The 17,246-nt window shown below is 38.7% G+C and overlaps 2 protein-coding genes and 1 pseudogene across 2 annotated transcripts; all 3 read left to right on the forward strand.

Moving 5' to 3' along the window:
- Positions 1-1,784: 1,784 nt before the first annotated feature.
- On the forward strand, positions 1,785-5,389 carry LOC145598461 (tRNA (guanine-N(7)-)-methyltransferase-like). The gene is made up of 2 exons (XM_081654820.1): positions 1,785-1,912; positions 4,361-5,389. The coding sequence occupies exon 2, from the start codon at positions 4,419-4,421 to the stop codon at positions 5,175-5,177; it is 759 nt and encodes a 252-aa protein (XP_081510946.1). The 5' UTR covers positions 1,785-1,912; positions 4,361-4,418; the 3' UTR covers positions 5,178-5,389.
- Positions 5,390-6,039: 650 nt separating this feature from the next.
- On the forward strand, positions 6,040-7,797 carry LOC145599276 (splicing factor Cactin pseudogene; annotated as a pseudogene).
- An 8,037-nt stretch (positions 7,798-15,834) lies between these two features.
- LOC145599180 (splicing factor SF3a60 homolog) lies at positions 15,835-16,791 on the forward strand. Its single transcript, XM_081655588.1, has one exon. The coding sequence runs from the start codon at positions 15,835-15,837 to the stop codon at positions 16,789-16,791; it is 957 nt and encodes a 318-aa protein (XP_081511714.1).
- Positions 16,792-17,246: the final 455 nt, after the last annotated feature.

A 17,246-nucleotide genomic window follows, 5' to 3' on the forward strand; every position in this document is an offset into this window, starting at 1 on the left:
AATCTTCCATAACTTCAGTAATTATAACCAGGGGTTCAATTATCCAACTTTAGAAGAACCCTAAATTGACTACAATGGCAATTAAATTAACAATAGTGTGCAATTAGTATTCGGTGACTAAAAAAAAGCATCTTACCTGAGAGCTGAGAAGCTGCTTCAATGGAGGAGAGAAAGCTCAGAAGCCGCTACAATGAGAGCAAAGAGTACTGCTTCAATGGAGGAAAAGTGAGGAGCTACAAAGGGAAATTAAAAGATTAAGGGGACCGTTTGGTTCACGGGGGGGAAACAGAATGAAATTAAGAAAGGGATTCAACAAGAAAAGGTAAAGGAGTTTATCGAAACGAGTACCCGAACCGTTATGGTTATCGGATCGGGTACCCTAATTTTCGAAATGGTTACGGATCGAGTTTTCGGTTTTTCAGGTAGTTTTGCTCAGCCCTAATTGTATCTGATTTTGAACTTATTTTTCTGATAACCCGATGTGATTGTTTAATTTATTAAACTTTAACAATAGAGTACTCCGAATTAGAACAAAAACTTATTTTTATTGATTCAATCCAAAATAAGCAGTAAAGTACTTAGAAAAGGTGAGCTAGACACAATGATAGAGCACTTTCATTTTATGGGTAAATTTTGTTTTTACATGTATATTTATCGATATATAAGTCACGCCGTATCAAAATATGTCTTCTCCATGTCATTGAAATTGTACTTGAGATGTTTTTCATGAGATAAAGTTTACAGAAATTAAGAACTGTACGGAGTATAGTGAGTTGATTTTATTAAATTTTTTATATTAGTGTGAAGTTGATGGGATAATATTTTAAGGATGCAAAAACTGATATTCCTTACTAAATACCAAGAGCAACTATTATTTCCTTTACTATTTCTAAATGTTTCTAATTGGCACATATGCGATGCCAATGTGAAACTTTGACTATGTATTATATAAAGTGTATATCTGAAGTTTGAGAACTATATCTTAATTATTAGTACTCCAATATACAAAAATTGAATTTGAAAAACTATACATTGACAAATACCCAAATGACTATGTTTAATACAATAGTGCGATAATATTGATGTTAAATTTAAAAAGCTATACATGAATAATGCAACGATCAAATTGAAACACCTTAAGGGATAAAACAGAGTATTAAGTGAAAACAAAACTTATACTTGTATGAGAATGTACAATGACCACTTTAGTGTATGATGCAATCAACAAATATTCCAAAGGCTGCTCGCTAATTTAGTTAAATTATGATGATATTAGCATGTTATATAAGTTTATTTTTATATTTATTTATTTTATTTTTTATTTATTTTATTTTTTTAGTGTCTTTATATTTTCTCATATTTGAAGGGTGGGTAACACAACTGCCCACTTTGTGGCAAGATGGGATACTCATGGATTCATAGACCGTGGTTGCTCAAAATTTGTTCGTGTGGATTTGTTCTCAAAGAGTCTTGTACTTTTAGCGGATACTAGTTTAGGGCCTGTTCTCTTCAGCTTAATCTCAGTTCAGCTCCAATCAGTTTAGTTTAGTATCTACTTTCCTTCTCTCTTAAACAATTCATTTCAGCTTTATTCAATTCAGTTCAGCTTCTATCAGTTTAGTTCAACTCAGTTCAGTAGATCAGAACGGACCCTTAGTACCGTAAAATTTCTAGCTATAATGTTTTCCAAAAAAATAAAGAATGTATGATGACCGTTGATATTATTTAGATCCGGCGGTTAAGATTATAGGTAATCAAAATTTTTTTTTTTTTTTTCTCCTTCTAGTTTTTCACTTTTACGCTGCATCCTCCTCTCTTTCCTCCATTGAAGCGTACTCTGAGTTCCCGTTGAAGTAGATTCTGAGCTTTCTCTCTCCTCCATTGAAGCAGCTTCTGAGTTCGGAGTTCTGAGGTAATCTGTTTTTCTTCTTTTTTAACCTCGTTTATCAATTTCACAATTTAGGGCTTAGTTTCACTCTGTCGTTTATTTAATTGCTAGCATAGTCAATTTAGGGTTTTTCTGAGGTGAGTTATCGAACTATTGGGTATAATCACTGAATTTATGAACGATTATAATGAGCAATTTTGTTATATGCAATTTACGCTGATTTTCTTAAGCCACCAGAATTTTATGTGTTTTTCTGAGCCTCAATTGATGATTGAGTCAAATTTGGTTGCTAATGTGTTGCATTATTCGAGCCTATTTGAGGCTATTGGAGCCTTAGCCAACCTTGGGTTTGAATCCTATTGAGCTCGTGCCGAGCCTATTCCTATTCCGGCTTTGGCAGTGGTTAGCACCTCTAATGAACCCCTTTAAGAAGCTTGATGATTAGCAGGGCTGCAATACCATTGAACTACTTCAACCATATTGCCTAATTTCATTGGCTTTTGTTTGTAAATTTTCATGTTGGGATGGAAAGCCATGAAGATGGGCCTGGTCCAGGGCGGCTGCCCCCTGCCGGGTATGGCCTGCTCGAGAGTTATATTGTGCATTCGTGCTTAATTTAGTTATGTGCAACTTATTGTAGTATAGTAAGTTGAACATATGCTTGTTTTCTCTTTATACATTATAAAGACCTATTTGTGGGGTTTTGAAAGTTAAACTTATGGGATCTGTTAAATGGGGTTAGGTTAAAGCCTTAAAGGTAAGGTCCGATAGATTAGATAATCTTTCTTTCTGTTTCCGAGGAATGTAATTGAAGCAAAATATTGCGACTTGGTTAGTTAGAAATGACGTGACAACTAATTAAGGAAATTCTCTTAGATTTCATTCAATAGGCTTGATTTTTACAAAGGCAATAAATCCCTTTTGTGAGCTATAGCTTTAACAGCCCTAATGATATCATGGCCTTACATCAACTCTAACAATCCTGCTTAGAAATGATTAAATATCATAACACTATAACAGATATTATAGTGGGAAATAAACAAAATTGCACAAAGGAAATAACACTAACACTTTGTTTGGTTAGCATTTCATTTCCCATTCAAACCTTTCTTATCTGGAGGGATTGTTTTAATGGGGAAGGAAAAAGATATCCCTTAACGTTGTATCCAGAACAGGAAAAAGATATCCTCTCCTTTCCTTCCCATTCCGTCCATATCTTCACATCCAAACTTAGTGTAATGTTGGCCAAAGAGGCCTTTATTCCTCAATACTTTCCCTCAAACTTTGATGGAAGTGAGTGACTGAACATGCTCCCAGATTGAAAAGTATCTTGGGTTTCTTGGCTTGTTGCTGAGTACTAATAGAGAGCACCTTAGTAAGACTCTTTGCGGGCCTGTAAGTGCATGATTGAAGGCTTGTGCATGAAGGACATGAACAATATAGGTTATGTTAGGCAGGCTTAGTTAGTGTTACGTAAATGACTTTCCAGCTAGCCTTTAATAGAAGTCAGGCTGTTTGGGGGGGGGAAGGGTGGGGTCCCAGTATATGGTGTGATGAGCTTAATACGATAGTCAATAGAGGAGGGTACCTCGTGGACAAGAATTTACGTTAATGTTAAGGAAACATCAAAGCATCCCCATACATATCATGTAAATCACGTTTAGAGGAAAGTTTTTTTCTGAGTTATAGGATAGCTTTAAATTGTTCTGGCTATGATTAAATTACTCACATACACAAGTCTAGGCAGAAAGGCCTACAATTTCGTCAATTTGTAGATGTGTTTAATTGTATTTCTTTTTTTAGCAATTGAGGGGTGGGGGTGGATTTATGGTGAGTTAGTCTTATTTTATGGGATAGGCCTCTGGTTCTTGATGAAGCCATGATAACGCTTCTGTTGCCCTTGTGATGTGGTTGCATGGTCTATGTTGTCAAATTTCAACAGAATTTGTATCCTGTCCAAAAAAAAAACAGAGCATGTAGTTACTTTCCCCTGATAAAAGCATAAGGTGTAATATGTTTGGAATTTGGATGATAAATAATGCTTTACTTGTGAAGTGAACTGAAGTTAAAAGATGTTATTTTGCTTTTAATTTCTGGAGTTTAAGAAGAAGGGTAGGTTTTCTAATAAGAAATTGATGAAACAGTGTTGACCTTGGCTCATGTTTAATAGTCATTATGCAACAAATTGTTTTCTAGACCTCTACATCTACTGATATTGCTATTTGCAAGCTAGCAAACATAATTTTGAAATCCATGGTTTCATTTTCCCATAGTTGTCGTCTCTTGTTCTCATTATTATTTCTCTTGATGAGTGAAATTTCTGCATATATTTTGTTTTAAAGTTTTCAACCGGACCAAATCCTGTGTAGCCGCCTTCTTCTGTCATGTTCTTTCTGAAAAGCAGGTGAATGATATCATGGGTTCTCTGTCTGCTTTCCTTTTAACTCTTTTTTTGGGTCTTACTTTGAGCAGACCTACTGAAGCTTCAAGTTTGCACCAGCCAGTCATCCTGGGTAAGAAGGCAAGAAGCATGTTGGAGAACAAGGGAAACCCAACTTTTAATAAGTCAACAGGTTTGCCTCGGAAACGATTTTACCGAGCCCGAGCCCATAGTAATCCGTTAAGTGATTCTCACTTCCCTGTTCCACTTTCACCTCAACATGTTGACTATTCACTTCATTTTCCTCAAATTTTTCCTTCCCCTGACCGATCTGGAGATGCAAGGAGGATTGAATTTGCTGATGTAGGTTGTGGTTTTGGAGGGCTTTGTATTAGCCTTTCTACTCTGTTCCCTGAAAAGCTAATGATTGGAATGGAGATTAGGGATAAGGTGACAGAGTATGTTAAGGAACGGATTTTGGGCTTGAGGACAACAAACCCTGGTCAATACCAGAATGTCTCTGTGGTAAGGACCAACTCCATGAAATACATTCCAAACTATTTTGAGAAGGGTCAACTATCAAAAATGTTTTTCTTGTTTCCCGACCCACACTTTAAAGAGAAGAATCACCGTCGTAGAGTAATCAGCCCATTCTTGCTGGATGAATATGCTTATGTACTCCGGGAAGGAGGGATCATCTACACGATCACAGATGTTGAGGAGCTGGGAGTCTGGATGAGAACATGCCTTGAGAATCATCCCATGTTTGAGGGTATTACAGATGAAGAGCTTGAAGCCGATCCTGTCGTTAAGCTCCTGGTATCTGCTACCGAGGAAGGGCAGAAGGTCGCCAGAAATGGGGGACAGACTTTTCAAGCAGTTTTCAGACGTGTTGCTTTGTCTGGTTAGTCTGCTGGCTTTTAAACTCTTGGTGCTAAGAAGGAAAGCAGGTCACCAGGAATTAAAGACAGATTTTTCGAGCCTCAGACAGATTGCTTTGTCTGGTTAGTCAGTGTTCTGTATTATTAGAATGACTTTTTAGTTTTTAGTCGAACAAATCTATTATACATCTCTTAGGAGTAGAATTTCAATTTTGAGATGCGGAATCTGCACTGTGCTAATTTGCAAGATATTGGTTGTTTTGACTGTATTATCATTCATATATTATGCTTACAGCTTAACTAGAAGATGAATTTCAATTTATGCTCACAATTGACTTCATTCAAGATTTTTTTGGTACATTTTTTGCACACTAGATTTACAATAATATTAGTAGATCAAATAATTTTACAGGAACTTTTAACCAGTTTGGTGTAACTTTAAATATAATGTGGTTAATAGTAATTAGTTCATGAATTAAGTGTTTTTTTTTGTTTTTGTTTTTGTTTTTTTTTTTTTTTTTTTTTTTTTTAAGGCAAAGTTTATAAGGATAATATGATTACTTTATTTATTTATTATTATTATTTTTTGGGTTACACAGATTTTAATTATATTCTAGGAAAGACGACACTTTTGTCAATGACCTGGTTGATTTACTTGGACATCAAGTATAGGGATAATTCTTGTATTTACTTTCCTTTTTTTTTTTTTTTTTTTTTTTTTTTTTTTTTTTTTGGGGGTAAAGGGATAATCCATTACTTGCCCTTCAAGTATATAACTATATATAAATAATCCACTAATCCGCTGCTTAATTTATTTTATTAAATAGAGCTTAGTACCTCCTCCACGATCAATTATCTTCCCTTACCCAAATCCCTGACCAACCAAAAACATGGCGAGGCATGAGAGCAGCAGGAGCAGTCGTAGAAGGGGACGCCAGCAATTCAAGGACAATTCTGACTCAACAAACTCTGACTATGATATGTCCGAATCGTTTGAAGAGGCTGGCTACAGCAGGAAAAGAAAGAGGAATATCTCGGAGGAAGAGTTTAAGGAGTACCTCACGAAGAAGGCGCAGAGAAAGGCTGTGAGTGTGGCGAAGAAGTTCAAGAATCAGACAATCAATGAGCAGTTTGTGTGGAAGAAGAAGATCGAGAGAGATGTCATGGTGCAAGGTTTTAAGGCGACAATGGATGATCTCACCTTTAAGGCTGAGAAGAAGAGGCAGAAGGAACTGATGGCTGAGGTTAAAAAGATGCAGAAGAGGAGAGAAGAGAGAGTGCAGGAGAAGGCGAGGAGAGACGAGGAATTAGTGATGTTGCAGAGAGAAAGAAATAAGGCTGAATCTTGTAATTTGGAGATGAAAGAAAGAGAGTTTCTTTTTGATCAGTATAAAATAAGGTCTAGGGTCCGGCTGCGCGAAGGGAGACCGAAGCCAATTGATATTCTTATTGTTTATCTTGATGAATCTGATAAATTCGATGCCAAGGAGTTGGATGAGCCGCCTTACATGGTTTTCAAGGGCTTAAGTACTGTTAAAGAATTTGAGGAGCTAATTGATGATATTAAACTGCATCTTGATCATGACAGGGCGTCCACGTCTTCAACTCATGCGGAGTATTGGGAGGCTTTGTTGGTGGTTTGCGAGTGGGAGTTGGCTGAAATTAGGAAAAAAGAGGCAATTGATCATCGAGTTGGACTCTGTGGTATGCATAAGAATGTTGAAAAAGATGTCATAAACTACTTGGAAGGCAAGAGTCACAAAGATTTGGTAGCACTATTAACACAAATTGAGTCATTGATGCGTACTGGAAGAGCAAAGGTGGTTGAGTATTGGGAAGCTGTCCTTAAACAGCTTCAGTTTTACAAGGCTAAGGCTTGTCTGGATGAAATTCATATGAGTAGAAATTTGCACCGCCTTCAAGTACAACAGGCTCTCCAAGAAGAAAACATTAAATCTGTGGAGGGAATCGAGGAAGAGGTTGAAGATGCTCGGGATGGTCCATATTCTCCTCGGCTCTTACATGGTGAAGATAATGAGGAAGCAATTGATCCTGAAGAGGATAGGGTAGTTTTGGAGAAGCGCTTGGGTGTTTTGGTTGAACAGAAAAGGTGGTTGAAAGAAGCAGGAATGGCTTTAGAACCGCGTTCAAAGCCAGAGGAGGGTGACTTTGAGGTCATGGCAAAGAAAGAAAGTATGGGAGCCATGGAGGAAGGTGACGTGGTTTTGGGTTCCGATGCTGTAGTGAATCTGGATTCACAGGTGTATGATTGGCATGAACTGTATCGCCCAAGAAAGCCCAAGTATTTCAACTATGTTCATACAGGTTATGAATGGAACAAGTATAACCGGACACATTACAGCCGTGATAACCCTCCTCCCAAGTTTGTTCAAGGGTACAAATTTAATGTATTCTACCCACACCTTATTGACAGTTCTAAGGTTCCCAAGCCACTTGTTGAGAAAGATGGGGACTCTACCGAGACATGTATTATTAGATTTCAAGCCGGGCCTCCTTATGAAGACCTAGCGTTCAGAATTGTGCTTAAAGAGTGGGAGCTTTCATGTAAAAAGGGTTTCAGGTGTACCTTTGAACAAGGGATATTACGTTTGTATTTTAACTTCAAGCGGTATGGTTATCGACGATAAAAATGTATTTGCTCCCAATCAAGTTCTGCACATCCAAGTTTTCAGACTCATCTCAGCATTTGCCTAAGTGTTTTCAGTCTGTTATAAATGCAATTGCTGTCAGAATTTTATGCACACATTGTAATATTTTTTCAGAATTATATAAAGCATGATACAATTTCTTTTTATCTTGGATGCGAATTATGAATTTGATGATATGTAAACTGCAGTATATATCTACTTTGCAATGCTGTGCTTCTAAAGTTTATTATTATACCCTGCCTTATTGCCTTCAGTACACTAATTTTGTGCACAGTGGTTGTCGATGTCTATGCTATTAGCTTTTTTTTTTTTTTTTGAAGAATAGGATGCATAATTAGTTAAGAGTTAAGTTACAGCAATGTGCAGCTGGGACATCACCAGCACAATTAAAAGACAAGTTCTCAGTGCTTAGAGTTTTATCTCTCACAAAAGCATCATTACAAATTAGAGGAGGGTTGATCAAAATACAAATCTGGTGCATCGCCTCTAAATTCTTCCTTGCATCCTTTGCTAGCACATCTGCAACCTCGTTGCTGCCTCTCCCTTCATAGCGCATATCCACTTGGAGGTCCATTTGCAGGTCCCTGCATGATTTGATTAATGCTGGAGAGTTAGGGATAAACTCATTTGCCTTGATCTCTTCAACTGCCCTTTTAGCATCCGTACAAAGAATGACATTGTTCCAATGTTTATCTCTGATTAGAGTTAGAGCCATTTCCAGAGCTTTTAACTCAGCATCGTGGCTAGTAGGAAGATAACCTTTCCAGACCAGACCAGTCACCCAATCACCCATGCTATTTCTACACACTACAGCACACCCCGCTTCCTTAGAGTGAGGAAGGAACGAGGCATCACAATTGATTTTGAGACAGTTTGGGGGGGGAGGAAGCCAGTGCTTAGCCGAGGGCTTAAGACTTTCAGAGGTTGGTTTACAGTAGTAAGACTCTGAAGCAGCCCAGATGCACTGGTTGACTGATGAGATTAGGGGGGTGTTTTGTTTGGAGAAAGTCCAAGCATTCCTTCTAAGCCAAAGGTGCCAAAGAGCAAAACAAAAAATCATTTTCCATGGAATTCCATGGGAAGAGTCTGCTGAAAGAGTGAGATTCTGTGACAACCAGTTAGTCCAGGAGCCAGAGAAATTAATGGTAGCAGGACAGGGAAGAAGGTCCCAAAATTGCTGGGCTCTTGGACAAAGGATGAAGAGATGGGCTGATGTTTCATGAGTATTTGGGCAGAAAGGGCAATTTGGAGAGACAGAAGGGATTCTTTTGTTTAAGTTGAACTTGTGAGGTATGCGATCCCATACAAGTAGCCACAAGAAAGACTTTATTTTGGGATGGGTATGGCAGCCCCAAATTAAGTCCCATTTGAAATCCGGAGGAGGACGGGATTCACCCAAGCTGTCAAGTAGAGATGCTCTTGCTTTTTTAGAGTCGAATTTGGCTTTGTAAGTCCAGGTGGAGAAGTGAGAATCTAGTGTATTTGAGAAAGGGATAGAATGGATAAGGTTAAAGAGGTTGTCACTTAGTTGGAATGAAAGGAGATCCTCGAGATGTGGTTTAGAGGCAAATCTGATCTCATATAAAGTGAGTTTAGTAGCATGGAAATTGATGGGACCATAAAGGAAAAGTCTAAGGGGGAGGTTTGTTAACCAGTTCTCATCCCAAAGATTTATAGAGCTGCCATCTCCCACCTCCCAAGCAAGGCTTTTCTGGAATAATTTCCAAGCCTTTCCCACACCCACCCAAATATATGACCCCTTGTTAAATGGGGTGGGGTTATCCTTGTTATCTATGTAGATTTCTCTTAAGATATTTGCTGCCCATCCCTTGTTATTATAGATAGACCAACAAAGCTTGGAAAGAGACACTAGGTTGAGGTGCTCATGTTTAAGGAAACCCAGGCCCCCATGGTCTTTTGGCTTGCAAATTTTTTCCCAAGATAGCCATGCTATCTTCCTAGATTCATCATAGTTCCCCCAAAAAAATCTTGAGCAGTTGGAGTCAAGCGTTTTACAGATTTGAGCTGGGAAATACAGGGTTTGCATAAAATATCTTGGGATTGTGTGCAGGGTAGACTGGATGAGGATGTTACGACCAGCTTTGGTGAGGGTTTTGCTCTTCCAAGACGCAAGTTTGGCACCTATTTTATCTACTAAGAACTGGAGAGTCTTTTTGCTTGGTTTTTTTGAAGAGAGAGGGAATCCTAGATACTTGCCAAGATCTGAGGTTGCTGTAACATTCAGTTCTTGTTCAAAATCATCAATTGAGGATGTAGGGGTGTTCGGAGAGAAGAAGATGGAGCTCTTTTGATCATTCATTTTTTGCCCCGAGATTTTGAAGAAATCTGAGAGGGTTTTTTTCAAGGAGAGAAGGGTTTTTTTGTTTGTCTGGCCAAATAGGATGACATCGTCCGCAAACAAAAGGTGGGATATGGATGTTTTCCCTCCCCTAAATCTAAATGGGTTCCAACTCTTTTTTTCACATTCCTCATGGATCATCCTCGAGAGGTATTCCAAGCAAATTATGAATAGGTATGGGGAAAGGGGGTCGCCTTGACGCAAGCCTCTTGATGGGGTAAAGGGTTGAGAGAGGCGGCCATTGATTAGGATAGAGGAAGAGACGGATGTGACACAGCTCATGATGAGTTCAATGGTATCCAAAGAGAAGTTGAAGTAGAGGAGGCAGTGGCGTATAAATGGCCATTCAAGGCGATCATACGCCTTCTCAAGATCGATTTTAAGGGCAAAGACACCTTTTCTACCCTTCTTTTTCTTCCCCATGGCATGGATGATCTCAGATGCTATGACAAAATTGATATCAGTTCCACGGCCGGGGAGGAAACTGTTTTGGTTGGGTGAGATGATTGAATTCAGATGGGGCCTAATTCGCTGAACAAGGATCTTTGACACAAATTTGTAGCAAGTATTTACAAGGCTAATGGGCCTATAACTGGTGATTTTTGTTGGGTTTCGAATTTTTGGAACTAAGCAGATTACTGTTTTATTGAGATTTGGAGGGATGACTCTTGAGGTGAAGATGGAAGAGATTAGTGAATGGCAGTCATAATTGATTAGTTTCCAGAAATGTTGGAAGAAAAGAGCATGAAATCCGTCCTCACCCGGGGCCTTTAAGGCACCAATTGAGAAAACAGCTTCTTTGAGTTCGAGAAGGGAGGGAATGGAACAACAATGAATGAGCTGGGAAGAGTTGGGCATTTGTGGAGGGCGGATATTGTCAGAGGTGAAAAGGGAGGAGAAGTGAGAAAGAATGTGATCATGTATTTTAGTAGGGTCAACCAACCACTCTCCCACTTCATTTTTCAAAGTGGTTATCTTGTTATTTTTTTTCCGGATGGTAGATGAAAGATGGAAGAACCGAGTGTTACGATCTCCATTTATTAACCAATCCGTACGCGATCTAGCCGCCCAATACATCTCTTCTTGTTCAAGAAGAAGGTGTAATTCATCATTTAGTGATTTCTCTAAGTCAAATAGGAACAAATTGGAAGGATTATTTTGAAAGGCAATTTGGGCTCCTTCCATTCTGGCTCTCACTCTTCGAATTTTCTTTTGGAGAGATCCAAAATGGTTTTGGGCCCAAACTGAGATTGACTTAGAGAGGCCCGCCAATTTGGACGGAAGAATGTCATGGATCGTAGCCCATTGTTGAGAAATGAATGGTTCAAATTCCGGGTCGGACATCCACATAGGTTCAAATCTGAATAGTTTTTGACCCGGAATTAGAACCGGATTTTTAAGGGAAAGTAGCAAAGGGTTATGATCCGACGACATTCTTGGAAGGTTTTGTGCAACGGCCTCTTGGAATTGGCTAATCCAATCGGGGTTAGCCCAAAATCTGTCCAATCTTTCAAAAATGGGTGAATTTCTGCGCTTATTGAACCAAGTATACTTGTGACCCGTATACCCAAGATCCAATAAATTGCATTGATCCATTGTTTCTTTATAAGCCCTCATTTGATTAATGGGGTGAGGATTTCCCCCCCATTTCTCATGGGCAAAACAAATTTCGTTAAAATCGCCACACATTAACCACGGGAGATTAACTGTTGGCGCTAAATTCAGAAAATCACTCCACATTTCTAATCTAGCATTAAAGGAGGTACTGGCATACACTACTGACATAAAAAAGGGAGTAGTGTTAGCTACCTGTACAACGGCATGGATAAATCTGCGATCCTTGCTGACCGTAGTCACCGAGTTCACACCACTGTTCCAGAGAATTAGGATCCCACCCGATAAACCCACCGGGTCAACCACCTCAAACGAGTTGAAGGGGAGGTTGTCGATGATCTCTTCTACCCCTGATTTTTTGACCTTAGTCTCCGTAAGGATCACGATTTCCGGGTCGTGATCCCTCAAGAGCTGTCGGAAGTTCTTTTTGAACCCCTGACGAGCTATTCCCCTAGCGTTCCAGAGTAGGATTGACATTCCCGCTTTTATCAATGGGAATTTCGTCATCTCCACCTTTGTTTCGTAGGCCGCATCGTTGTCGAGAGTGACATAGAGGCCCGAGTAATGGCTGAATTTCTCCAGAGTGTTGGACTTGATTTTGATCCCTGACATTTCCACCGTGGAGTTCTTTTTTATCCCCCATCCAGCGTGGAGTTGGAGTTGCGTCGCCTGTCTTGTCAGGTGAAGCCATTTGACGTTGTTTGCTCCGGCGACGGTTTGGACCACAAGCCAGTCGTCTGTAATCGATAGGACTTTTCGCTCTTTTGGAAGAACGGGCTCCGGGTCGGATAGAAGTTGTAGCTCCCAAGGCATTACCATCCCCGAGTAATTCCTCTGTAACTCCCCTATCCACCACTTGAGGAGAATGCCGACAGGCTCGCACATCAAAGTCACATCCGCTAGAGAAGGGATGTGTGCTGGGACTAGTATTCTCGGATCCACGAGATCTCCTGTCTTGATGTTTGTGAACATCGGAGCAGTTGCTGCTGGGTTTAGAAGGATCTGTCGGACAACTCCTGGGGTCAGTGCATTCCACGTGCCCAAGATCCCCTGAACATAGAAAGTTTGAAGGTTGAACAATGTTTCTGCTTGGGTGAATTGGGGTTTTGTTGAGGTGATTAAGTTCCTCGCATGACAGGGAATCACCGTGACCGGGTTTTTCGCCGGGCGGCGCTGCTGAATCGCTCTGATGAGGGCTTCGGTTTTCTCCCGTTTTTTTTGTTGGTTTTCCATTTTTCTGGAGGTGGTATGGAGAAAGAGATGGGTTTTTTGAGTTTGGTAAGGAGAGAGTGAGGGTAGGGGTAGTAAGAAATTTTGTAGTGAGAGGAGGGTAGTCGTTCTTTGGCGAAGTGCCGGGTATTGGGAAGGTAAACTGGGGAGGGGCGATTTGACATCGGAGATGACAGGACGCAATTAGGCGGCTTAGGTCTGTAAAGAAATTGGGAAAGATGATAGAAGGATTTTGGAAGGATTTTTGGTCGAGGGAAATCCGAGGATTTTCAGAGTTTATGTAATTGATGGTGGGCCCCTCAACTTCAGCTTCAACTTGGAGCAAATTAAACAAATTCGTCGTATTCACTTGAGGAGCATTTTTTATTAACTGGTGGGTCCCATTTGACTGAGGTGTATATCCAGTGGATAATAGAGACAATTTGTTACTTTTTTTGGACACCAATTGCCACGAATCAGTCTCCCCTGGTTGGCCTTTTGGAGCAGAATTTTTTTGAGTAGAAGACGGTTGGGCGTTGCCGGTGGTAGCGGGGGTATTAGGCTGTTGTTTGTTGGTGATGGAGGTCTGATTATGTGGTTGAAGAGGGTTGGGTTTTTTCTGTGTAGGGTCTTTGTAACAGATTTCTTGTTTCACTCTCCCTAGCCAAATATGGTTCTTTCTCTGCCGGTCATCATTGAGCAGGACAAGTAATCTGGCAGTTCGTAAGAAGTTGATACCTCGGTTTGCATCAGCTTTGACAAAGGAACCAATGGAATTCCCTATTTTGGCTAGCATTGAGCTTGTGTGGAATTCAGCCGGCAGCTCTGGCAACTCCACCCAAGTCGCTGTTCTGTTTGGTGGAGCACCAGAGGGTTTGAAACCTGGTGTCCATCTTTCCACATAGATGAACGCCCCATTAATGAACCAAGGTCCTTTTGACAGGACTTGGTCCAAGTCTTCCCGGTGTTTGAACTTGGTGATGAAGAATCCTTTACCAATTGGAAAGGTAGAGCTCGGATGCGCGTTTCTCCAAATTTTTTTAAGATGTTCTACATAAAATTCTGTTGAGAAAGATTTCCCACAGGGCTTTGAGATGATTGAGGAAAGCCAGTCATCACATAAGGAATTGTATTCATGATCATCAATGGGTAGAAAGACTTCTGTCTCCGCATTAAAGGAGGAAGGAGGTGAAGTAGCTGCTTTTGAGTAAGCTAAAGGTGGCTGGTTCTTATTTTTAAGTGCATCTAGAAAAGAAGGAGGCTGGGTTTGGTTGCGGGAGTGAGTAGAAGGAGTAGAAGAGGTGATGGGGTTGGAGGAGTAAGGGGTAGAAGAGGAAACAGGGGTAGAAACAGGGGTGAGCTGCCAGACGAAGTCACTATTGAATACGCAATTTCTGTATAGGAAGTCTGCTGCTAAGATAGTGATGTAGCGATGTGTACGTAATACTTATGTTGGCATGTTTACTGAATTTACTCTCGGCTTTGTGATGTTGCCATTGTAATTGTGTGCTACTAATTGCTTGTGATGCTATTAACTAGATTTATTACGCCTTCTGTGTTTTCTGCCTTGCATAAGACTTACTGATTTTTAAGCGACAATTTGTTGGCACATCATATACCAGTGTTCGAGTTTGGGTAGGGTTGGCGGGGTGAAAGATCAATTAGTTAAGAAGCTAACCAAGGTTTATGCAACAAAAAATTAACGATAGATGTAAAAGATGTCCTCTACCCCTGCAATTTCCAGTAGATGAAAAACAATGGGTTTTATGAATGTTTATATGTTTCTAATTCAGGCTTTATGCTGAATTTTTTCTTTTTAATTTTACAGCCTTATTTTAATTTTAGGACACAATAATAACATTCATAACCTTGGGAGGTTTTTTATAAAAAAAAATTTATATAACTATGTTACCTTTTCCGGATCGGAGTACATATATTCATACCAATTTTTTTAAAAAATAAATAAATTTGCATGTTTTAATTCGAATTGATTTCGAGATGACATTTAGATGAAATCTATTCAAACAATATATATATATATATATATATATATATATATATATATATATATATATATATATATATATATATATATATATATATATATATATATATATATATATATATATATATATATATATATATATATAGTCATATAGAGGTCTACTTATACTATATTTTTCCATACGAATCTAATTATGCAAAAACTAACTTATAATTATACAAATGGCTTAAATTTTGATTGAATTTACAAACTATATTTTTTTTATTGAATTTACAAAACTCTATTTTACAATTTATTTATTTTTTGTTTTTTAGTTAAACGAACCTTACTACCTTAGGTTAAATAAAACTTTCCTTCTTTCAAAAAAAAAAAAAAAAAAAACTTTCCTTTTTTTTTTTGAAAACCAAAAAAAAAAAACTTTCCTAAATAAATGGTTTTATGACTTTATGTTAAACTTTCCTATTAAAAAGGTTTAGTTAAACTTTCCTATAATACCATTCAAAAAAAAAAAAAAAAATAACTTTCCTATAATAAACCTTTAGTCAAACTTTCCTAAAAAACAAGGTTAATTAAACAAGATTGGGGTGCAAGAAAAAATCAATTTACAATCCGGAAACTTGACCCTCAATCATAAAAAGATTACATCACCGCCTAAAAATCATCAAATGAACCGACCTAATTTCATTCATCAATTATAAATATCCCTCAACATTTAGTGTTTATATATGCAAATCAAAGTCCTTTTACAAAAAAAATTATCTAAGGAAGTCTTCTAAAAGGGTTAAATTAATTTCTTGTAAAAGGGTTAGTTTAATTTTAAAGTTTAGCAATGGAAGTCAGTAAAGTATGTGAGATTATTAGTAAGGTGTTTAAGGAGTTCGATGACATTTCTAAGGAGGAGACACACGAGTACAAGCGCCTTAACTCGAGGGCGGCTTCGAATTTTGATCAAGATGGTGAGCTCTATGACATTCCCATAGGTGTAGAACCAGGGTATGATACATTTTCTGTTGTTGATGAGTCATTCTCGGAGCGAACGAAACCCGTGGAGGTCTTTGACAGGGTGTTCGAGGAACAATGGAAGGGGAGTAGTAGGGGTAAGAAGCGGCCTTGGATGATTACAATCGATGATGTGATCGAGCAGTTTGATGAGTGTGATACATTGGAGAGTTTGATTGAGTTGGGACCTGTGAAGCTTAAAGAGGGTTTGGATGTCTTGGGGCTCAATTCTGAGGGTACTGTCTTACAGAAAGCGGCGAGGCTGTTACTGATCAAGAACACCCCTGAAGACAGGCTGAATCGAAAGTACTTAAAGACTGGAACAGAAGAAGATGTAGAACTGTCTGATTATAAAGTGACAGGAATCGTCGAGGCTAAAGTGAAGAAGTTGTGTGGGATCTTGGAAGAGACTATGGAGCAAACTCGACAAGATGTTGAGAACAGGCTAATGATGACTGCTAATGAAATAACTTTTGACAGCAAGGTTGATCAGATTGATGGAGAAAAGGATGTCGAAAAGGCTAATGATGAATTCGAGTGTCAGATATGTGGGAATTACATCTACAAGGGGCAGATTGCTTTTGAGAGGCACTTTCGTGAAGAGCGTCATGAACATGGTATGCAGTGCTTAGGAATACCGAACTCTCAGATCTTTTATGAGATTACTGAGATTGGTGAGGCAGAGAAGTTGTGGGAGGATATTCGACCGAGACAGGAAATGTTCCAGTGGTGTCCTGTATCAGATGAGGCTTATGAAGATGCAGGCAGTAACATCCATCTACACTAAGAAGACCAACACTACTATTATTAGGCAGGGCTTTATCTGGTTATTGTGCTTTTATCTTTCATTATTGATTTGTAGTCTTTTGTTGAACTGAGTAGCTTGTGTCTGAATCAGACTTTTGTAACAGATTCCTAAGTTGTTTTGAGAATAATAACATATATTTCTAATTCCGTTTGAAATCCATGTGTAGTTAACTGATATTTGTATAAGTAGCTATTTACAGAAATAATCAGAAACGATAATATATACTTGTATTACACAGGGTGGCATAGAATATTGATTCTGTTACTTACTAAGCAATCAAAACTCAGACAAAAAAATCACCTGTTTTTCAATGAAAATCTAGAACCTGTAAAATACATTATGTGGAGATTTATATTAAAGCAAAACAGCTTTAGGATGACAAGTCTGAAAGCTTTCCCAACAGACAATTTGACTCCTATATTATATGCAGAACT

Source organism: Chenopodium album, chromosome 20, assembly GCF_948465745.1.
Source record: "Chenopodium album chromosome 20, dcCheAlbu1.1, whole genome shotgun sequence".
Classification (NCBI taxonomy): domain Eukaryota; kingdom Viridiplantae; phylum Streptophyta; class Magnoliopsida; order Caryophyllales; family Amaranthaceae; genus Chenopodium; species Chenopodium album.

Coding starts and splice junctions, on each gene's coding strand:
- LOC145598461 (XM_081654820.1), top strand. CDS start 4,419: ATGTTGGAGAACAAGGGAAACCCAACTTTTAATAAGTCAACAGGTTTG.
- LOC145599180 (XM_081655588.1), top strand. CDS start 15,835: ATGGAAGTCAGTAAAGTATGTGAGATTATTAGTAAGGTGTTTAAGGAG.